Genomic DNA, 25,053 nt, shown 5'->3' on the forward strand with positions numbered 1-25,053 from the left:
TCTTGGCTAGTCTTGGAATTTGACTTTATTAAAAGACAAAAGGAAGTTCAGTATAGGCTCTTTCAAATTGTTGAAAGTAGAGTAAACTTACCTTATACTCTATTGAATTTATTTAGCTGCAGGAGCTTTTGATATAGACTATAATTGGGGAAGTCCTAAAATCTTTGAAAAACGGTCGATAGAGGAGTTGTCCATTTTGCTTCAGATATTTTGAGAAAGTCATTTTTTAGATATCAAATATTTCTATTTTTGACATAGAGAAGAGGAAAACCATCAATATATTTAGAAAATTGGTGCACTTAGCTATCATTTCACTCTAAAAAAACCCTATAAAGATGAATTTGAATTTTTCAGGTACCATCTCTACTAAATGAACTGCCTTCAAATGTGACTGTTTTCTCTACCATTTACATACAGTCATTGCAAAACAATTGTTATCCATGTCAGATTGTTTCATTGTTTGCAATAAACATGTTTGATTGTATGATTATCAATGTACCTTAATATGACTCATTGTCTTTTTATGCCCCCAAGCAAATAGCAATTAAACTGCCTGTTTTTTGGTCGTATATATGAACCAGATTGCCTTTAGCCCACATTGATAACCTGATTAAGTTTTAAAATCACACCAACAATCACCTCCCCCTGTACCTGTTTGTACACACAATTTAGAAGCAATACTGTTTATAGTCTCTCAACAACTTTCATACCCACATATCCACCCCCTACCCCATACCCAAACACATCCAATACACCCCTCCCTGAACCTAGACTGATTTACAATTGTCACAGTAATTTGAGCCGTGCCATGAGAAAACCAACATAGTGGGTCTGGGACCAGCATGGATCCAGACCAGCCTGCGCATCCGCGCACTCTGGTCAGGATCCATGCTGTTCGCTTTCAAACCTAATGGAATTAGAGAAACTAATAGCGAACAGCATGGATCCAGACCAGCCTGGTCGCAAAACCACTATGTTGGTTTTCCCATGGCATGGCTCATTTATGTTTCATATATCATTGCTTTTGATTATTCCTCATACTCCCCCAGACACTCACTTCTACAAAAAATTATTACAAAAGCAAAACCTAGAAAAAACAAAAAAACAAACAGAAAACAAAGAAAATTAATGATTTGCACACTTCTCGCAGCAGTGTATATCTTATATATTATATTAGATTATCTGTCACACCCCTTCTTCTTTCCCCCCCACTTACACACATATTTTGTATTAGTAGCAAAACATCTGTATCTTGTTGAGCAAATCATAAAGGGTGTGATTTATTTATCAGTGGTAGATTTTATTTGTCCAAGAACTTACATTGTAAAATAATTCTCAATAATTTTCAGATAAGCTACAGGCGATACTGGATGAGAGACAAGCGCCAATGTTTGCCGAGAAGTTGTTTGATGTATGGGAGAATTACCGGTCCAGTAGCAAGTCACAAAGGAGTAAACGTAGAAAGGTACCAAAAAAATATTTTTGATCCACCGATTCCATAGCAAAGTTTTTCCTTGATTTCTCTAATATAAGACAATACCATCGATATATTGTGGGGTTAATGTAAAATGGTACAAAGAACTGATAATTAAAGAAGATATGGTAACTTTTTGAGTTAACCCCGCAATATGTTAGTTTAATATAAAGAATTCGGGGGATGGATGTACAAAATCTAGGAATAAATTTCGAAAGTATCTTGATAACTTTAAGTTGGGAAATGTTGGAAATGTTTTCATTTCTGCTTATTTTTGCATATTCATTTCATACACAAATTCAAAAAATTGTAAATATTGACCTTCGTTTTCCGTCATCGGCCATTTTTGCATACCATGAAGTACAGTGTCCATCAGAAGTTATATATTATCTTCCACTCAAGTTTTCTCGACTTGCCCTCATAATTTGTGTAAATTTATTTGAGGCTATAGATTTTATAACAAAGAACTTAAATCTAGTTTTCTTTCTAATCTACAGGTTCTAAACAGTGATTTTATTCAACTGATGACACAACAATTTGCATAATAGATCTACTCTACAGATCACCTATTAGATATAATTAATTCATAAGCACCCTGAATAAAGTCAATGAGTATTAATTCCTGCCAATTCCAACACATTAGAGACTGATCCTTTTTATGAGATCAGTTTGTTCTATGTTTTTTTCAATCCAGTTTACATGAATTGCTTTCACAGCTGAAAGCTTAAGATCAAAATAAATGTTGAGTTGTCTTTTATTACCTGAGAACAAGATTCTTCCAATATTTTTTTCGTTTAAAAAAACAACAATAAAAAACAATGGGTCACCTGAAGTTCATGGATATCATTGGAAATTCGGGCCATTTTCACAGTCATCTAACAGGGGTGGCAAATTCAATTATTGCTCAGGTTGTCCGAAAACTTGTACGGACGAGTGAAATTTGACCAGAATTTGCATATGGACAAGTACAAAACAGCAATTTACAAAAACAGACAAAATCAGATTTTGCCACCCCTGATCTGCTTGTGAATTCATAACATTGCGAAATTGTCCTTTGGTTGAAAAATTGTGAAATGTATAAGAGTTTCAAAATCATATAGTTGAGTGTACAGTCGGTATACAGCCGTTGATGTAATGATTATGCTGTGTATTGTTTCTTCGATGTATTTGGAAAGTTTTTGCAGTTTCAGGATGATCGGGATGACAGAGATGAAGGTCGAAAGAAAGCAAAGTTTGAAGAGATCCCCGAGACACCGGAAGGACCGAGTCCTGGGCAACTTACAGAGGAAAAAGTAGGATTATAAATCAAGCAAATTGTCGCTTAACCCCGACAGTGGTTATTTATGTTCTTTTGTTTTTCATTAGGTTAAACCTGAGTTTACAATGTTTGATATGGCTGAAATTGACTTTCATATTTCTAAACTTTTTGAAGTATTTAAATTTTACTATTCGAATGGCTCTGTGAGACTAGATCCTTGTTCATGATGTTCAGATAATTTGTAATTGTATCCTGTTTGAAAAGTTATAGTATGATAAATGCAGTCATGCTTAGAAATGGGTGCTATGCACACTGCATGCGTAATCACAAGTTATTCAGAATTTTAATGGAACATTTTTACTTGCTTGTACAGAAAATCTGTTGTACAAGTATAAATAGTAGAGCACGCTGTCATTAGACAGCACTTGTTGTAAATGGCTCTTATTCCTGGATTAATAGCCCTTTAATGATTTTATTATCAGCTGCCAATCTCCTAAACTGCTAGTTTGGATAAAACAGCAGTGACTGGTGGCACAAAAAGCTTTGAATTACCAAAACTAAAAACGTCATGTGTTTATTATCAATATTTTTACAGTATTTCCGTCTTCTTCCTTCACAGATCAAGGAAATGATGCAGACGGCACAGAAGTTGATCCAGGAGCGGAAAGCTCAGATGGCTGTTCAGATGCCCTCTGCCCCTCCTGCCCCATCACAAAATACACAGGTATGGTTAATTTCGATAAATTGTCAAATTATTAAGAGCATAATAGATTTTTGATAAAGGGAAGTAATATAATTAGTTATTCTTCAAAATCACTAAATTTGTTGGTAAAAAAATGATCTAAGTATTCCTTTTTTCCCCTAATTTTGGTGCAAATTAGGCTTTGTAGGAATATTATTTTAATGTTAAATTGAGTTTACTTAGCAAGACCAGAGTTACAGCCCTTGGATTAGTGAAAAAATATGCTTAAAAGGTATAAATAAATGTTGACCAGAAGTCTTGAATGTATGTTTTTCAGCATTTGAAATTACTTCAGTGGTGTTTTATTTGGGATGAACTTCTTCCACCTTGGGGAAGCCGGATCCTAGGTGATAATAATTATATAGAGGCTGTTCACTGTCATTCCTTATCTCCAACAAAATTCACTCAGCATTTGATTGTTCTTTTTGAAATACAATGATAAGGTTTTATTGCAAAATACTAAAAGTGTGCAACATTTTTATTCTTCTAACTTTGAAATATGTAATTTCTACTCTGTAGTATTATATTAAAGTATTTTAGTTGTAAATAGAAGTTAAACCCCCAACTGCCATATAAAAGCCACAAGATGGTGCTAGGGCAGGTTTTTATATAAATTATGCATGTTTCACATCAGACAGCCCTTTTTCAAAATTTTAAATAAACCACTGAATAAAAAGTTATGAAAAATTGCATAAATACACATTGAAAAATTCTTTATCAACTGGTGTTTTTATTTTTTAAAACAAAAAATGTTGAGGTATAGTTTCAAAAAATCATTTAAACCTAACTGCCAAAAATTTGAATTTGCCCGGAGGAGCTAATGAGGTCATGAACCCTAGAGGAACAGAGAATGTTAACAATTCCCACGTGGTTAATTTTATCAACAAACCTGATCGTCAGAAGGCTTCATATGTATCAATGGAATTAACACATAAGTGCATTGCAAAACTTCTCAGAAAGTAATTTTGAATTTTTAAACCAAATAGAATATCATAGTCATTTCTACAGTTATATTTTCATAAAAAATGTTTTAAAGAAATAGGGAACTAATTACAGACATACAGTGATAAATATTATTTCAATAGCTTATCATTTTTATTAGTCCTTATCACAGCAGAACTTGCTAATTTGTGTGTATTGTTCTGCATCCAAGACTTAAATAGTTTATTATTTCTACATTTATTGCTAGGTTATCTCAATTAATGGACCAGCCAGCAATGACAGAATTTTAGTTAAATGAATGTTTGATTTTGAGTTTCATTGTTAAATTTACATAAACAAGATTAACAAGAGTGCCAGAATGTCACAATATACGCCCGCCACAGCAAATTTCTTTACTCTAGCTGTTGTATTGCAAATGAAGTTTAATTTTGTGGTTGTTTAGTAATCATTGTAAGTCTTTTGTTTTCCTAAGTCCACAAAAAAAGATCCTTACCAGGTAGAGAGACCTTAAAATACACCTAAAATTTGAAAGTAACATCTATGTTGTACCACAGAAAAGTGGTCTTGGTTTTTCCCTATGGTCAATTATAAAAAAGTTACAATATAAGTTATTTATAGTAACAACTAAGGGAAGTTAATCTTAAAAAAAAAAAAAATGGAAGTCCACACAAAAATCTTCACCAGGTAGAGATTGGTCAAAATACACCTCAAAATTGGATGTAGCATGCATGTTGTACTACAGAAAAGTGGTCTCGATTTTTCCCTACGACTAGTAATGAAGAAGTTACAATATAAGCTATTTATAGTAACAACAAAGGGAAGTAATTCTAAAGAAAGGAACTGTGCATGACACTTCCTCTCATGATGGTGTATAATTGTGCCAAGTTACATCAAAATCCCTCCATGCATGAAGAAGAAATGCTTCGGACAAAGTCATTCTTGTATCTGACCTTTGGCCTCTAAGTGTGACCTTGACCTTTGACCTAGGGACCTGGTTCTTGCGCATGACACTCCGCCTCGTGGTGGTGAACATTTGTGCCAAGTTATATCAAAATCCCTCCATGCATGAAGAAGATATGCTCCGGACAAAGTTTTCTTTCTTGTATCCTTTGACCTCTAAGTGTGACCTTGACCTTAGACCTAGGGACCTGGTTCTTGCGCATGACACTCCGTCTCATGATGATGAACAATTGTGCCAACTTTCATCAAAATCCCTCCATGCATGAAGAAGATATGCTCCGGACAAAGTCATTCTTGAATTTGACCTTTGACCTCTAAGTGTGACCTTGACCTTAGACCTAGGGACCTGGTTTTTGCGCATGACACTCCGTCTCATGATGGTGACAACTGTGCCAAAGTCTGTGGACGCCGCCCGCCCGCCCGCCAGGGGCGTTCCCATAATACGTCCCGTTTTTCAAACGGGCGTATAAAAATCAGGAATGCTAGTCTTGACTCAATTTTTCATAGGACTGATACTGATATGGATGCACAATATGGATAATAATAGTTTTTAACCATCAAAACATGCAAACTAGTTCAAATTTCTTCTTCAACTGACCATTGTTTACATTTGCCTGTGAATCATTTAAAGTGAGCTATTTTTAGCTAACAGACAGCCTAGAGTAGCTTTGTTATTTGATAGGCTCCTCCTACAAAACTTACTGCCAGGGTAGTAAAAGTTGGGGCTTTAAGCTTGGAAAACTAAATATTTGACCTGTTCAGTCAACTGCTAACGTTTTGTTTTTTTTTCTTTGATGTTTTTATAGTTAAAGTGCAATTCCTTTTTATATAGTATTATCCATTGTCTATTTTTCTATTGTCCAGAATTCATAAAATTAGCTGTTCAGACCAATTTTGGCCGGTAAGTCATGAGTATAAGGGAGATAATAAGTGTTAGAATAAAATGATAAATTATAAAGGGAGGTAATAATTTCTCTTCAAATTTAATTTTGCTTAAATGCAGACTTTTTGAATAAATGAAGTTATACTTATTTTGAACAAAAATAAGTATTCTAAATCGCTCTGTGATAATATATTTCAAATTTTAACCTCAAAGTAGATAGACTGATTGTTTTAATAGGCAGGTGTTATAAAAGAGGACTACACGATTTTGAATTAAGTATGTTGTTGTTTGGAATACCTCCCGTGGTGTTCTATAAATAATTTTGGTGCCCTTTGTGGCTGATATCTTCATAATATGTGCAACCCAAATGTAAGAGTGGTTTCACTAATACACATGTAGGAGTAGTTCCACACTTGCTTTATATTGAACAGGTAGCATCTGCTAGGGCTGTTGCTTCATGAACAGGTGATTCCAGACAGAATGACATGACAGTATGATAGCATGATTGTGATAGATCGAGGGCATGATGACAAAGATGCGAAGGTATGATGATGAAGATATTGCTTTGTGCCTTCGCTCCATCATCATTGTACTGTTGTATAATCACGATTGTGTCATTGCAGTTATGCTATCGCCTTCCTGGCGGAGGCTGGTGATGGAGTTATGCTAAAGCAGCACAATGACAAAGATTTGATATTACTTTGCATCAACATGCCTTCCCTCCATCATCATGCTGTTATACTGTTGTGTCATCACAATGGTGTTATCGCTGTCGTGTTTTCGTCTTCCTGTCTTACATGCACAAACAAAGGTAAACAATGGAAAAAAAGCATGGATTACAGAATTAGGTATTATTTTGTGACATACACATACATGGAAATACAGCTGATCCTGAGTTAATAAAATGGAATAGATGTATGGAACTTTGTAACCATCGAAGGTTTTGATTGAAACTTGGCACATAGGTGCACAGCGATGTGACAAAGTGCAAAGTGATTGAATTGGCTCTGTAGGTTTGAGGTCATGGTCAAAAATTGAGCTGAAAGGTCAAAACTGTCCACATTTTTATGTCCGAAGCATAACTTAATAACCATACAAGGTATTTACATTAAACTTGGCATGTAGGTGGGTGGTGATGTTACGGTCTGTAGGTCAAATGTCAAGGTTACAAATTGAGCTTAAAGATCTAATCTGTCTGCCATATTAGCGTCTGGGGCATAACTTACAAACAGTTCAAGGTCACAAACAGTTTAGGCCACCTTGGCCCCAAAAATACATTTTAGAGGAGTGCAGGATTTGCACTGGCAACAGCACCCTAAAATCAGACTGGCTGTATGAAATCCACCTAATTCAAGTACTTGGGACTGTTTTGCAAATTATCGAAATTAATTTACATCTTCAAGGTGGTTATCAGTTTAATAAGATTTTGGTCAACTAATAGATTTTTAAAAACTTTAGGAGGTGACCATTTTCACGTATTTATGTTTACCGAGTCACATTTGCACTGGAAGTATTTTTAAAATCTGATTTTCTTATCCTGGTTGCCTAATCATGTTAGTGCTATTTTAGCATTAGTTTAAATTAAATAAAACATATTTTGCATAAGGAATCATATGAATATAAGAACAATTGTATTAAATTCATCAAATATTTGCATTAACTGGTACATATTTTGCCAATCTTAATCAGAACTGCAAGTTTGAAAAATTATTATTACCTCCCTTTGTCTATCTCGGTTCTAAGATAGATTGAAGCTAAGTAATTCCCAAGCTTCATGCAATTTTATAACTTTTCTTTAGTTTCAGGTAGTTGAAATAGCCCAATAATTATCAAATGCAAATGTAGAACTAGAACTATATTGAAATCAAAAGAAATAGATCACATTTTGTATATACTTTTATATAAAAGGGAGATAATTACAAAATTTCATTAAAAGTTAGAAAATATACATTTCCAAGAGGGATCTAACTCTGTGTAACAGGTCTTTCTATTCCTTAAAAAATCTCTTTACAGAATTATATGAAAAATTAAAGAAAAACCCTTAAAATATTCCTCAAATGCAATTGACCACCTTTAAAAGATAATTTATATAGGGATAGAAATGGGGAATCAGTTTTACATTGTAAAAGCTTTTTTGCCTTTCTGGCTGAGTTTTTGCACCTGTGATAACTCTTGAAAAGATTGGTGGATTGCTGCAGATTGCCCATTTTATAATATTGTCAGTATCTGATATTCTTGGAAGGCGAACTGAAAATTGGTGCATTTTATAGTATTTTACTAGTATGCCAATATTGCTTGTGAGACACACTAACCATAAATGATAACATCTAAGTTTTGTATTTTTATGATTATTTTGGCCAGTCATTTTGATTTCAGGTAAAGCAAATCTAAAAAAAAAATTAGATAAAAAGGGAGGTAAAAATGACATTTTATATTTTGAAGCATAAAGGGAGGTAATAGATCATTATTAGATCAAATTTTTCTTGCATACCAGTTGTGAAAACAAATATGATAAGATTGTTTAGACATAAATTAATGTGTTTCATTCCCTTTTTTTTGCAAATTATTAAAATTGTTTTACATCTGAAAAGGTAAGTGTGCTGTTATTATACATTTGGTATATAATGGAACTGTGATGTGGTATTTAAATCTTTCATATGTTGTAGATAGAGGAATTTTGGTGCCCTTTGGGGCTAAATAACTAGGCTTGTGGACCCTTTACTGTAATATTTAGCACATCAGAGCACTATGCACAAGGTAGCTACTGTGTAAGTTTACATTGAAGCTCTAGGGTAGTGCAGAGACCCGACTCAATAACCCACACACGGTATAAGTTAGTACACCAGTTGTACCTTCCCTGTTGAAGAACTGAACTCTGCAAACTCCACTGGGAGGTAGGGTTTACTGGTTCCTTGCTCTGCATCACAGCGCTCAACGTGAAAGGAAAAATGTTTTACATATTTCCAGGGCCCAATTATTGATTGGTTGTTACTTTACTGATGGGAGTAAGTATCATTTACACAACACACTACCCTTACCTAGAGCTCCGATGTAAACTTACCCACCGTGACTGGCATTTTTGTGCATGTGGTCAACATTTGTCTTGTTGAGACTCTAGAGGACACAGTTGTGACCCAATCTTTATGAAACTTGGACAGAATGTTTGTCTTGATGATCTCTAGGTCAAGTTCCAAACTGGGTCATTTGGGGTCAGAAACTAGGTAAGTAGGTCAGATCAAATGAAAATCTTGTTAACACTCTCGAGTCCACAGTTTACGTTTGAAACTGATGAGAATTGGTCTGAATGTTTGTTTTTATGACTTCTAAGTCAAGTTTGATTCAGGGTTATGTGGGGTCAAAAACTAGGTCACCCGGTCAAATCAAAGGAAAAGCTTTTTAGCACTCTAGAGGCAACAGTTGTGATCCAATCATTATGAAACATGGTCAGAATGTTTGTCTTGATGGTCTCTAGGTCAAGTTTGAATCTGGGTCATGTGGAATCAAAAACTAGGTCACTAGGCCAGATCAACTGCGGTTTGGACCCCCAACATGCATTCCAAATGCATTCTAACACTTTTAACATTTTCTTTTTTTAAACAAAGAAGGATTTTACCATGTATTGTCATGTTGATTAGAACACCTTTCACAAAATGACCTTCTTTTGGCTATTACGGTGTACTCCCTGATATTTAAAACAGCATTTTATCAATGAAATCACATGATATAAATACTTTAGTAAGTTACGTCGTCTGCATTGATGTGTATATTAGTAAATTTGTAATTATAAGGGGGTGAAAAGGAACAGTCAAAAGAACCGATTGCTTAGCGCAAAGGGAAGAAATGTGTCCATTTACGTCTAAAAAAGGATTCTAGATTAGTTTTCATTCCTGATGTAATTCGAACGTGTTAGAATGGAAACAGATTTTAGTTTTGTGAACTTTGTTGGCAAATAAAACACATTTTTCATTCAGATATGTTGTAATTAATCACTCAGGTCTTTGGCCTTTGTGATAAGATTACTACGCATCTGAACTCAAAACCATGTTTTATTTGCTAACAAAGCACGCAAAACAAAATCTATTTCTCAAGTATGTTATGATTTTAACTTGTAGATGCCCCTCATCGATGTGGGTTCGAGCCTCAATCGGGGCGTTGAATTGTTCACATGAGGAAGCCATCCAGCTGGCTTATGAAAGGTCTTTAATAATTCACAGAGGGGCACCTGGGCTCTTCCTCCACCATCAATGCTGGAAAGTCGCCATATGACCTGTAATTGTGTCGGTTTGATGTTAAACCCAACAAAATAAACAAATAAATAACTTGTAGAATTTCAGCATACTTGAACAGAAATGTAGCCATCTTTCAAAAGGTTTGCCCTAATGATTTTATTAGAAAAAAGATATGTTGAAAATTTTTAAGGGAAATGATGTCAACTCAGCTAATAATTATTTTTTCTACAGCAGGCTAAAATCCTATTTAACTTTTAGCTTGCTAATTTCTAAAATGGACTGGTCTGTCATTCAGTTTGGGCAATACCATTTATTATTTGAAGGGGTGTTCACTGAAACTTTACCGAGAGAATAGCAAACAGTCCAGATCATGATCTACACTGGTCACAAAGGAAGAATCAATTGTGTCCAGCATGATAAGGGTTAATCAAGTTATTATTGAAATAAAGCCAGAAAATAAAGTTTCTTAGTTCGGATAATTGTGGTATTGTTGGTGCAGAGGATTTGTGTTTCAATACATACTGCAATAAGCATAATAGGTACTCTATTGAACACTGTTCTTCCTAATATGTTAGCCTTGACAAAGTTTTCCAGAGAAAGACCTGGGTCTGAGATTATCAACTCATACCCTGCTGGTGGCAAGTGATCTTACCAGTGCGACCAGTGCAGACAAAGTTGTTATTACCTGGGGCCCATGTGTACATGTATTTTCTTATGATGTTTAAAAAAATCATTTTTTGATTGACAGGCTCAGAAGTTTATGAATGATGCAAAGGAGAAGGCAAAGAGAGCGAATGAACTTCAGGCGCAGATACAGGCACGTATGGCGAGCCTTGCTGGTCTCCCCGCTCCGATGAAAGGAATGCCACCGGTTAAAGCTATGGATAAGGCCAATGAAGGTCAAACGTATGTTGCATACTTACATTTTTGTTTCTTTTTGTGATTTTAAAACACACTATTTTTACTCATTTACATGCAAAAATCATGACAATGTCAATAAGGTTTTTCCACTGGTCACTTTCACCATACCCATATTTTATCGACTTTCGAGAAGAAATGTTTTGCCTAAAAAGTGTGAAAGAGTCACTTTAACCTAGTTTACGGGTGCTACATTAAAAAAATGTCAGCTAGGCAATCTTACGCTTTAAAATATCAACATAAATTCATTATCATAGATGTAATAAGTGCAAATACATTGTACATGTACCAGAAAATGTTCCCAATGGATATCATTGGGGATTTCCTAACAGAAATATGCAGAATAAGCTTGGACGTAAAGGGACAGCGACAGTCAAAAGTTATCAAGCTGTCCTTAAACATCCTATTATTTGGACTACACCAAGACATGTTAAACAATATAAACTGTGCTGGTCTTTTTAATAGTAAATACATTGTCAATTAAAATTGTTTATGTCTCATATACTCTAAATTAATTGCTGTTTCATTCAATTTCTGTCTCTGTTTTAGGAAAGCTGCTCCAGTTTCAAAGTAAGTATGGTTTATTTCATTAGCCCTGACCCTGCTAAATTTCTATTATGAACTTGGCCATCTTTCAATTTGGACAGTACCATTAGCTATTAAAAGGGATGCTTACCAAAAAGATATTGGCTGAATAGCGAACAGTGCAGATTATGATCAGGATGCATGGATGTGCAGGCTGATCATGATCTACACTGGTCGCAAAAGCAGAATCAATAGTGTCCAGCATAAGGGTTAATAACCTTCCAGATATATACTCCTTGATTTGTGTCCCCTTGCGATATTACTGTCGTAAAATTAGAATCAGTGGTTTACCTCATAGTTACATGCTTAGAGGGTACAATATGTGTCTGTAGATCCAAGGTCAGAATTACACTTTGAGGTCAAAGTTCAAGGGGCTTAACTTTGTGTTCTCCATATCTTCTTAACTGCAGGTATCATTGTCATAAAACAAGAGATTAATTATTTATCACATCAAGGCAGGGTGCAGAACACTTAGATAAGGTCAGACTTAGAAGTCGATGATCAAATAGCAACATTTTCTGTGATTTATTTGAAGTATTTAATGTTGTTTTATTTCAGTCCAACGCCATTGATTTTGGACAGTGAAGGTAGAACTATAGATGCCAAGACAGGCCAGGCCATCACACTGACACACCATGCTCCTACATTGAAGGTAAATATAATTTCATATAGGAAAGGGTATGAGGAGAAAGGAGAATATCTAGTTCAAAGGTCAAACTATAGGTACTGAGATGAGTAGGTTTGTCACATTGACTCATCATGCTCTTATATATTAGAAATATCTTAATGTTTGGTGTGGGGACTTATGCTGTGGGTCAGGGGAGTGGCTCATATATTAATGGTAAGTTGAGGTTTGGGGTGGGGATTGAGGGTATGTCTGAATTACAGGTCAAACTGTAAATGCTAAGACTTGTCACTGGCCATGCCTACCTCATGCATATATCTTAATATTAAACTTCACATAAAAAGATGGTGATCTTTGGCAGATAATTAAGATTGTTGCATTCCTAGCATCGATCACTAAAATTCATTAAAACAGATTGGATATGTTTAGATCTTCTGTTATCAGTGTTGCTTGCAGAATGTTGTTGTATCTGCACAGATGCCTTCTTAGTTCTCATCCAATATTTAACCTTGCTAAATTTCCTAAATGAACTGTTCCATCAACCAGTTTGGGCAGTACCACTTAATATTCAAAAGGGTGTTCACTGAAAATTTACTGACTGAATGGGGAACAGTGCAGACCATGATCAGCTTGCATGGATGTGCTGGTTCGTCTTGGTCTGCACTGGTCGCAAAGGCAAAATCACTTTCCGCTAGCAGGCTAAAGGTTAAGCTAGGAAGATGCAGTTTATCCAACTTTGTATCAGTTTAAACTATAAACTCCACAGACAGATCTTAGTCGGTATTCATAGTATTTAGTTATCACTTTCTTCTGCAGGCAAACATCAGAGCAAAAAGACGAGAACAGTTTAAAGGATTGATAGATGCTCCACCAGAAGAGATCAGTGCTTCCAAATACTTTGATCCCCGAGTTACGTAGGTTACTTTTCTTTCTTTTACCTACCTATTTGATACAGTTTCAACTTATCCATCAAAACTTTTATTTAGACAGCCATTTTTATGCCCCCGAAGAGAGGCATATTAGTTTTCAACTGTCCATCCGTTAGTTAGTTTGTTCGTTCGTTCGTCACAACGTTAACTTTTTGCATGAAGGCACTTTACTCACGAACCACTGCACCCAGGACCTTCAAACTTCACATGCTGATAGTACTTATTGAGAACACGACCCCTACTGACTTTGTGGTCACCAGGTCAAAGGTCAAGGTGCTGCGGGGGCATTTGTCACCATTAGTGACAGCTCTTATTTATTTTAAATTTTGACTTAATTCAAAAATGATTTTTATGAAATTTTAAGGAAATCTTCACATAGCAATATTTACCTAAACATTTTTCTTGAAATTAAAAAGAAAAGAACTATTTTTTATGAAACCATTCCAAGATTTTTTTTCATACCAGTATATAATGTGTCATGTGACATTTTTAAGCCAATCACAAACTGTTTTAAATAATATTTCAGTTTACTAGGTGCACAGAGACAGAAACGAGGCTTCAGATTTCACGAGAAAGGAAAGTTTGAGCAGCTTGCCCAGAGGTTGAGGACCAAGGTAACCTTTGTTCCACTTAAAGGTGTACGCTAGAATTCCTGTATATGAGATGGACAATCTTCTAAGAAACAGAAATATGCAATAAAAGTCGGAGGTCACAAGTATTGAAAAAGAACAGGTTTGTTCTGGTACATAATCCAGGAACAACTGGTTCAACTGCCCGCAATTACATTACTGAATTCTGTGTAAACCCAAAACAAAAGTTAGACCTCTGGAATTCAGATTTGTGTCAAGCTATTTGCAAGATGAAGCCACACAGGCTCTTAAGATATAAATTTGAGTTTTAAGACCAGTCAAAAATCTACAGCATCTGATTGGTTGTGTTTTAGTAGAATTTTAAATTTGACCAATCACATTACTGCATTCTGTGACTGGTTTTCAAATTCAGTTTTATATCTTCTGAGCTTGAGTTATTGAGCTGTAGAAGAAGACCAGTCTGAAGCCATCCAGCTAGCTTACAGGAGGCCTGTTCTACCCAGGTGCCCACCTGTGACAAATATTGCCAGGATGGATACCTTGGGTCTTCCTCCACCATCAAAAGCTGGAAAAGTAACCATATATCCTAAATTGTGTCAGTATGACTCAAGAAGGATAAATTCCTAGACCACAGCTTGTGCTAGTTCACATTTATAGAGTAATGAAAATGCCTTTATAAAATTTTCAGACTTTTTGGTCATAATTATCAACACTCTTGTATAAATATCTAAAATTCAGAAAATTCTGAAAGTCATGTAGTTAGAACATTCTATAGAAGTTGAGGAAATATTTGATATTTTGTTATTTCATTGTATATGTCAGTTATCAAATTGTAAGCCTGTGTAAATAGACAGTTTACTTGGACTGTCTGCAGGTAGTTAGTATACTGTAAAATAAATTTTGCAGTTTTGACCGAAACAGTTAATTAATAGGGATAAATTAATAATTGGTGGTTTTCAATTGTTGCATAGAAAATAAATGGGACTTGTAATTGTTTGTTACAGTAGGAATTTATTTGATGATTGACACCACAACAAATTCTCATTATAGTCTTCCGCGAATATTTCTGATTTTACAGTAAATAATTTGTGTTACAGGCCCAGCTAGACAGGTTACAGAGTGAGATCAGTCATGCAGCAAAGAAAACAGGAATTGCATCAGCTGCTAAACTTGCAACAATTACTCCAAAGAAAGAATTGGTAGGTTTAAACAAAGAAGTATAAAATACACAGAATGGCAACTGGCTGTAATGTCGCAGGATCTCGTGTCAGAGTGTGAATCGGCGTTATCTTAGTAAAAACAAACATCGGCGAGCATGGAGTTAAAATTTGTACCTTTAAAACTACATTCAGAATACACGTTAGCTTTTAAAACAACATTAGTTTAATGTGAAATAGTGTTAAGACACAGAGTACACATTCTTACCATGGAAAGAAGCGTGGTCATATGGTGATAATTAATTTACCGATGAATAATTGCTTTCGCATACAAAATGGCGCGTGGAGAACGCGTCACTTCCCGTAAACAAGATGTCATTCAGTTGTCACGGGATGTTGGCGAGATTTGCACTATATGCCTTTCAAGTTGCCTATCTATATATTTTTATAGCTCTTTGGTTTAAATGATACATTGTTTAAAGTAAACATCCCAGATCAGACTTAAGATATTTCAAACAGTTTAAATAATGGAAGTCACAAGTTGTATAAGTATTACTGAAAATGTAATGTTTGGTATTCAGTAGCGATAAGAGTTTATCAAAATTAGAGAGAAAAAATCTTATTATTTTTGTCAAGTTTCCATATTATTTATATCAGAACAAGAAGAATAGTTACAACTTATGTGAATTTCAACATTTTAATGTAAACATGTGTGCTTTTTATTCTTAATTAATGAAAATTGTAGGCAACTAAATCATCATTAAGTCCTAATATTAAACACAGCAATGTATTTTATGTCTAAATGGAAACTAGTGAATAGTGCTGAATACTGATATATTTCTTAATCAGAATTACACTAAAGGGTAGAATAAAGAGGAATAAAACCTCATACACTGTTGAAAGTTTAACTACTGATTTTAGTCCAGTGAGTACTTTCATCAGGATTATTGTCTAATTGATGACATTCTTGTTTAATTGTGTCAATTACATTCAGGTAATCAATTTTAACTGTCAGCAGTGTGTAAATTTCATTTTAGCTGATCTTTATTATACTGTGTGTGATATTGTGTTAATTACAATTATATAATATATAATAATAAATAATACATTATTATCATACTGGAGTGTTGATATATTTTAGGTTGAAGGTGAAATACCAGATATAGAGTGGTGGGACGCCTATGTTTTAAGACAAGTAGATTCGTAAGTTGCTTTTTTTGTTTTTTGTTTTTCTTCGTTGTCTCTGATTCTTTGATACATTAGCTGTTGTTGGTGGATACATCAGTTGTTTACAGGTTGTCAGATACATTATCTATAGCTGTTGGATGTTCACCAGTTAATGAATTACTTGAGAATGAATATTCATGCCTAGAAAACCTCAGCATGATAATTGAGAACAATTTATACAGGATTATTAATTAAAGGTAGTTTTATGAATTGACGATGCTTAGTGATAAAAATATGAGTCGCGCCATGAGAAAACCAACATAGTGGCTTTGCGACCAGCATGGATCAAAACCAGCCTGCGCATCCGCGCAGTTTGGTCAGGATCCATGCTGTTTGCTTTCAAAGCCTTTTGGAATTAGAGAAACCATTAGTAAACAGCATGGATCCTGACCAGACTGCACGGATGCAGAGGCTGGTCTGGATCCATGCTGGTCGCAAAGTCACTATGTTGATTTTCTCATGGCGCGGCTCAAGTATGTGTTTTGTTGCATTCATTCATGATCTCTTGAACGTATTGTATAGTCTTGCATCAACTCGCCAAGGATGCTGCATTTTATACAAATGGTGGCATTAATGCAAATTTTATACTCTTACTTTAATGAATGGATTTTAATAATCGTAACATAGCACTGTGCTAGTACTAACTTCAGAATTTCTATCTAATTAAGGAAAGAAATATGAGGAAAGGTGATGTTTGCTATATGATATAAATGTAATTTGTTAACCCTTACCCTGCTAAATTTCTATAATGAACCTGTCCATCTTTCAGTTTGGATAGTACCGTTAACTGTTACATGGGTTGCTTGCCAAAAAAGAAACTGACTGGATGGCAAACAGTGCAGATCATGATCAGACTGCACGGATGTGCAGGCTGATCATGATCTACACTGGTGGCAAAGGCAGAATCAGTCGTGTTCAGCATTATAAGGGTTAAATATTTTATGAACCTAGATAATGGTAATGTATCTTTGTATTTTGCAGGTATGAGGGTGTGCCAGACAAGGAGGAACTACGATCAAGGCTGGAAGGAGTCACACACCTGGTAGAACATCCAATACAGATGAAACCACCAGGTAAAATGCAGTTATTGATCAAAAGTGTTTAATTCTATTTCCAAACCTTCTTGTTCACTTTTTGGGGTACAGTTGAGGTTATTTCAGAATTATTCTAAAAAATTGTAGTTAGCTTAAAAGTAGCCTTTGTTTAAAACTTATTTGAAAGAAATTGAATCATAAACAATTTATCCATATAGCTGTTCACTAGACATTATTTTTCAGCTGAACCGGACAAGCCACCTGCCGTGCCTGTTTATCTAACAGCCGCAGAACGTAAAAAGTTACGGCGACAAAATAGGACAGAGGCCCAGAAAGAGCTGCAGGAGAAAATACGTCTTGGTTTAGCCCCGCCTATGGAACCTAAAGGTAATATTAGATATCAGTCTTTATCAAGATTAAAAGACTGTTAAAAATTTGTGTATTCCTGTATTTTTATGCCCCCGGCATCTACTGATCAGGAGGCATATAGTGATTGTTCTGTCCATTCGTCTGTCCGTCTGTACAAGGTTAACCAAATGGGACCGTTTTGTCTAGCTTACAAGAATATTTTGATACTAATACAGATGTAACCTGTGACCATTCCTCATCTTCAAACATCACCTGACCTCAGTTTGACCTTGACCTCGTTTTGGTCTTAGGTTACTTTGTATCGACAAGGATGCCACCAGGGGCATCAAGCGTTTATTGAACACAGCTTCTTGTTCTTAAGCTGGAGTGAGAAAAATCTATGAATGCAATCTTCTCCTATATCATTTGTGTGAGTTTGAAATAATTATATGGAAACATTGCTTTGGATGACCCTCTACCATTTCATAAATACATTGCCACCAGGAGGTGTGGACATTCCTGTTACTGTTTTACAGATTGAATTTTACTGTGGAAGCAAAAATCTTTTCATTCAAAACTGAAGACCCAGTTAAGAAATATTTTCGCATAAGCTTTTCCAGTCACCGTCTGGCAACATCATTCAGTTTATTTTGATTCAACGCAAATGGATGCTAGAGATGTGGTCACTTTTCCAAAATGTATATTCTGGAAACTCAGAAATTGTTTTGTGAGAGACTGCTGTCGGGCCTGATTTTGAAATTCACACAAAATTTTCTTTGGACGACCTTTTTCCAAGATTTTGATACTCCCAGATATCAGTACAAGCGAAGCTTTCACTGTTTATGATTTCAAGATGATGTGCAAGGTTCAGGTCATATTTGGAGTTGTTAAGTCAAATAGCATTACAGTATATTAGTATCCACTCAATCCAATTGCTGGGAGGATTTTCATTTTATGTACCACTTCAGTGTCTTAGGGTGTTACTATCTCTATTTTAAATCATTTTGATTGATCAAATGCCCACTGAAATGCTTGGTCACTTTTCCTTCTATCTTTATATGGTGGAACCTTAAAAGTTTGTCAAAAAAATGTTAGAAACTGCTGGATTGATTTGAGAATATTTTTTCGCAAATTTTAATGTTCTCTAGTTGACCCTTTATGAGGTTTATCCTATGTAGAAACTAGCTCACTAGCACCAAAGTTTTTTTTTAAAAAGTTCTTTTGAAAATGAATTAAGGTATTAGGTCACTAATAGTAATGTTTACAAAATGGCTTTTGCTTGATATATTCTGAAAGGTAACCGTGTTTTGCACTATTTTGCAAATTTTAAACAACTTTTACCGTGCCGTTTTTAAAAACTTTTGAATAACTTGTGGTATCTCCTCAAGCTCAAGTAGAGACAAATTTCAAAGTGATAGCCACTATCCAAAACATTTGCAGAGAATTCATTTTACCATTAATTTCAATAGAAGAAACATCAAACTATTGGTAAACAATTATAAAACAATATAAAAATGTCAGTATCATTTTTTCTATGGTGCCTCAAGTAAATGGATTTAATGAGGCAGAATTCATACTTCAACATTGAAAAAATAAGGTCGAATGATGTGTTTCTGTTTTGAATTTTGTTACTCCATTTAAAAATAACCTTAGGGAAGACGTAAAACCTACCTAAATTTCTTCCACAATATATAATCTAAGAGTGAAAGCAAAACAGAGAACTTTCACCGTGCGTAACTCAATATTTTTAAAGATTTATAACTCTACCCGTTCTGTTTTAAGTAGTAAATTCTCTTTGAACACCAAGAAATTGCTTATAAGATTCATCGTTTTCCATTTTTGTACAAAACATCAATAATAAGTCTTGAAAGAAGTAAAAACTTACTAGTAAAAAAGGAAAATAAGGGAAAAAAATTTGGTCCCAGTAGGGCGTAAACCTACGCCCCACTGAGAATTGCAGTAAAAATAGGTTTATGGTAGGAATTGAATACTCTTCAAAAAGGAGGTTCTCTATTAGTGATCTAATACCTTAAATTTCTGCAGATTTGTAATGGCCTTTGCATTGTAGATACTTGCATATATCCATTAAGAAAACTAAATAACTGCATGAAATAAAAGTTATAGTCACTTGAAACAAAGCTATTCATATTTCTGTTTCCGCTGTAGAAGCTTTTTGTAATGAAGTCTGCTGTCATTGGAATATCTCTTTGTATAAATGTTTACTGAATGACTGATGTTGGATTTTTTTCAGTACGAATGGCCAACTTGATGCGAGTTCTTGGTTCCGAAGCCGTTCAAGACCCAACAAAAGTTGAAGCCCATGTCAGAGCACAGATGGCCAAAAGACAAAAGTAAGATTTGAAGTGTATTATATGGACAGTGTTTGCTTGTTTTAGTGTATTAAATGTTTAAATGTCTACCATCATCATGAACTATATTTACCCCATGCACTATCAAGGGGAATGTAAATTAAGGATGAGAGAGAATTTATGTGAACAAATCACCATCACAATGTACTGTGAAATTAATCATTAATATTTGTGGGGGACTAATTTTCGTCGATTTCGTGGTTGAGTCAATCCACGAAATTTAATCCCAACGAACAAGTAAAATTCCCATTCATTTCATATTCAAAAGTTGGAATCCACAAATTCATATCCCCACGAAATAGCCATTTTGACCAAAACCATTAAATTTCATGCCCACGAAATTAAATGATTTTACAGTACCAGACATGTTATGGCAGAACTTCTGGCGATACTGGCAAGTGTGCTTATTCCACAACCAAACAATCAACATGATACAGTTGGTCTCGGTCTTAAAACATTGGTGGAATTCATGATAAAATTTCATATGTTGATAAATTTTGAAACTATATCCACTTTAATATAGACAAGATCAGATTATATAGAAGACATTCAGTTTAACCAGAAAAATTGTCGCTTTTAAAACTGAACTGAGATCAGCAGTATTGCAGAGGAGACTGAATATTTATGACATAACTTCATTTTATTAACAAGGTTCCTGTCATGATTTAACCTGTTGTGATATTTAAAATGACAATTTTCAGAGCTCATGAAGAGGCCAATGCAGCAAGAAAATTAACAAAAGAACAGAGAAGAGATAAGAAAATAGAGAAGATAAAAGAAGATACTTCGTTAGGAGTTCATGTTTCAGTCTACAGGTACCTGATTTGCTCTGTTCATAAGGCTGAGCCTCAGAGGCTGCCTATTTTCCCATTGTGTAAGACTGGATCTTCTATTGTTGAATATTTTCTCTATCCATAAGGCAGGTCCTCTTTTGTTAAGTTGTTAAAGTATAATAGTTTATAGGTTCCTGTGTTTCTCTTATCACTATGGCAGGTCCTCAATTGTTAAATTGTTAACATGGTTAATGTGTTATATTTTCTCTATCCATAAGGTGTGGCCTTCTTGTTGCAGTCTATCAGTACTTGATTTTCATTATCCCTATGGCAGATATGATATTTTTATTTCAAAGTGAAAAAATATGAATCATAAATGATGGGAATTACTTTCCATATATTAAATATACATAACTGATAAAAATGCTGATTTATGAAAAATAGGTATACACTCTATATCATATTTAAATGTAAAAGAAATCTCATAGAGTAACTTGATGTTTGTACAACATACACATCATGACCTCATGACTTCGCCCGTTTCATTTCACATTGCACAACCATAGTAATAATTTGATTGAAGTCATTTCAAACATATATACAAAAAAAAGAAATTTTTATTTTCCATTTATATATAATAAAGATTGAAAAATCTTTCACTAGTGAATACCACATTTTACATTTTCACCCCCAGTTGCCCCACTCATGAAAATATTTCATGCGATGTTCTTTTGGTAAAAGATATTTTGAGCGTACATGCAAACAAATATTCTTAACAAATATTCTTTATGCAATATATATCTTTTGAAAATATTGTGGGTGTGTTTTTCAAGTGTTTTCAGAGTGTTGTCTCTTTTTTTTTTTCAGAGTGAATGATCTCAGTAATCCATCTAAGAAATTCAAAGTAGAAACAAACGCCAAACAGCTCTATATGACAGGGATAGTGGTGCTGTTTAAAGACTGTAATATTGTTGTTGTAGAAGGTGGTAAGTACTTGTCACTTTGTTGCCAACCCAAAATAATGACTGGTTGCCTGGTTACATAACTAGTTATAATATGGATGCTAGGATAAGCCATTTAATTAGAACTTTGACAGGCTACATTACAGAATAATTAGTGTTTTTGTTGGGTTCTGATAGTGATACAGGGTAACATAAAAATCATAACATTGTTGCCAGGTTGTGTCACATACTTCTGACAAAGTTGCCTGAGCACTGCCAACATTGTTGTTATATTACGTCACTTTTTTACAGCATTGTATCCAGGTTATTCATAAATAAATGTTGTTGCATGTTTACATACATTGTTTGCTGAGTAATATCACAAGATAATACATGTAATTATACCACATAATCATGACATTATTACCAGGTTACATAAAATTACCACTTTGTTGCCAGGTTACATCACAAAATCAGACATTGATTGCCAGGCTTCATAGAGGAACTTAATTATTTTTGGACCTAAACTGCAGGAAGGTTTAAAAGATAATTGATGCATTGCATATTTTCAGGACCAAAACAGCAGAGAAAGTTTAAAAGGTTAATGATGCATTGCATATTTTCAGGACCAAAACAGCAGAGAAAGTTTAAAAGGTTAATGATGCATAGAATAAAATGGGAGGAGGATAAGCAGAGGAAGAAAAAAGATGGTAAGTTTTTGTATTATTGCTTAATTAATCCCCTTCCATACCTATGGAACTCCGGAATGAACTATAGGAATGCCCTCCATCCATCCGTCTGTTCGTCCGCAAATCTGGATTCTGCAATTACTCAAAAAGTTTTCAGTTTCAAGCTAGGTTTATGAAACTTGGTACTTGAATAGAGGGCAATATTTTGATTATGCACATACATTGCTTATGCTTGAAGGTCATAGGTCAAGGTCACTATCGAAGGTCATGTAAAATTTGTTTCCACTCCATAACTTTTATATGCATTGATGGATATCTTAGCGCTACACACAAACGCTCCCCATGTTGAGACAGTGTGTCAACATATGATCTTTTCTTTTCGGTTAAAGATTAAAGTCGCTAAGTAATTTATTTCCACTCCATAACATTTAGTTGCATTGAAGGATTTTCTTACCACTACAAACAATAGTTCCTTACGACCAGACAATATGTGATATGCATGACCCCTGCTTGGTGGTCAAAGGACAAGGTTACTATTGAAGGTCTAGTAAAATTGTTTCCGCCACATAAGTTCTATGTGCATTGATGGATTTAATTATAAATCTTAGTATTGCACACAAATGTTCCACATAATGAGACTGTGTTGCGTACATGATATATGAGAGTAGGTCAAGGTCACTATTGAAATTACAGTAAAAATAGTTTTTAGCTCGACTATACGAAGTATAAGGAGAGCTATCCTACTCGCCCCGGCGTCGGCATCGGCGTCTTTCCGCGTCCCCACCTTGGTTAAAGTTTTGGTGCACTTTCTCTTTTTAGCCAGGTTTTCGATTTCCAGGTTTTCAACGAAAACCTGAGTTATTAGACTGGGGTATGTCGTTGGTCGGGCGGGCGGATGGGCGGCGGCGTCAAACTGGTGTTTCCGGTCAATAACTTTTGTTTCGGTAAAGATATTTGAATAAAACTTGGTATGTATGTAGCTTATATCAAGACAAAGGCTGGGATTGATTTTGGGGTTTCTGGGGTCAAGGTCAAGGTCACTGTTACTTAAAATAGAAAAAGGGTTTCCGGTCAATAACTTAACTTAGGAATGAGCTATCATGATGAAACTTGGTGTATAGAACACTTATATAAAGTTGTAGCTTGGGATTGATTTTGGGGTTTCTGGGATCAAGGTCAAGGTCATTGTTACTAAAAATAGGGTTAGGGTTAGGGTTAGGGTTTAGGGTTAGGGTTAGGGTTGTGCTTTAAAGTGGTGCACTGTGATTCAGTATACTTTTTTATTCTTATGAAAAGTGTTGAAAACCTGGTTTCGTGGCATTGCCGCGTTTCTTGTTTCAACTTATCTCTGTAATTACTTGGTGGATTTGATTCAAACTTGAAATACTTATTCCTCATCATCATCCACATCATCTGACATAAGGGCCATAACCAATATTTCATGAATTATCCCCCCTTTTCACTTAGATTTTCAGGTTAAAGTTTTGATGCACTTTCACTCTATCTCTGTTATTACTGAATGGATTTGATTCAAACTTAAAATAGTTGTTCAACATCATCACCCACATCATATGACACAAAGTGCATAACTCTGGCACCATTTTTTCATGAATTATTCCCCCTTTTTACTTAGATTTTCAGGTTAAAGTTTTGGTGCACTTTCACTCTACCTCTGTTATTACTGAATGGATTTGATTCAAACTTAAAATAGTTGTTCAGCATCATCACCCACATCATATGACACAAGATGCATAACTCTGGCACAATTTTTCATGAATTATTCCCCTTTTTACTTAGAATTTCAGGTTAAAGTTTTATGCACTTTCACTCTATCTCTGTTATTACTGAATGGATCTGATTCAAACTTAAACAGTTGTTCAACATCATTACCCTTATCATATGACACGAGGTGCATAACTCTGGGACCAATTTTTCAGGAATTATTTCCCCTTTTTACTTAGAATTTTAGGTTAAAGTTTTGATGCACTTTCACTCTGTCTCTGTTATTACTGAATGGATTTGATTCAAACTTAAAATAGTTGTTCAACATCATCACCCACACCATATGACACAAGGTGCATAACTCTGGCACCAATTTTTCATTAATTATTCCCCCTTTTTACTTAGAATTTTAGGTTAAAGTTTTGATGCACTTTCACTCTGTCTCTGTTATTACTGAATGGATTTGATTCAAACTTAAAATAGTTGTTCGACATCATCACCCACACTATATGACACAAGCTGCATAACTCTGGCACCAATATTTAATGAATTATGCCCCTTTTTGCTTAGGGTATACTTATATAGTGTTTTGATACATTTTATCTTTACCTCTCTTATTACTTTAAGTTGATATTTTTGACATAGACTCAGGCTATTG

General features: G+C 34.8%; 1 protein-coding gene across 3 annotated transcripts in view; it reads left to right on the forward strand.

Moving 5' to 3' along the window:
- Nucleotides 1-25,053, forward strand: part of LOC123542929 (U4/U6 small nuclear ribonucleoprotein Prp3-like) — a 76,193-nt gene that overhangs the window by 41,261 nt on the left and 9,879 nt on the right. For 2 of the 3 annotated variants that reach the window (XM_053531138.1, XM_053531137.1), the window contains 16 exons: nt 1,350-1,465; nt 2,659-2,766; nt 3,352-3,456; nt 11,237-11,394; nt 11,956-11,976; nt 12,550-12,643; nt 13,433-13,530; nt 14,072-14,159; nt 15,233-15,334; nt 16,434-16,495; nt 17,501-17,592; nt 17,797-17,940; nt 20,153-20,252; nt 20,972-21,085; nt 21,911-22,029; nt 22,557-22,694. In XM_053531138.1, the coding sequence (XP_053387113.1) occupies nt 1,350-1,465; nt 2,659-2,766; nt 3,352-3,456; nt 11,237-11,394; nt 11,956-11,976; nt 12,550-12,643; nt 13,433-13,530; nt 14,072-14,159; nt 15,233-15,334; nt 16,434-16,495; nt 17,501-17,592; nt 17,797-17,940; nt 20,153-20,252; nt 20,972-21,085; nt 21,911-22,029; nt 22,557-22,694 (1,659 nt within the window). The remainder of the gene's footprint in view (nt 1-1,349; nt 1,466-2,658; nt 2,767-3,351; nt 3,457-11,236; nt 11,395-11,955; nt 11,977-12,549; nt 12,644-13,432; nt 13,531-14,071; nt 14,160-15,232; nt 15,335-16,433; nt 16,496-17,500; nt 17,593-17,796; nt 17,941-20,152; nt 20,253-20,971; nt 21,086-21,910; nt 22,030-22,556; nt 22,695-25,053) is intronic. The other variant, XM_053531139.1, reaches the window with a different exon arrangement.

This window comes from Mercenaria mercenaria, chromosome 19, assembly GCF_021730395.1.
Source record: "Mercenaria mercenaria strain notata chromosome 19, MADL_Memer_1, whole genome shotgun sequence".
NCBI lineage: Eukaryota > Metazoa > Mollusca > Bivalvia > Venerida > Veneridae > Mercenaria > Mercenaria mercenaria.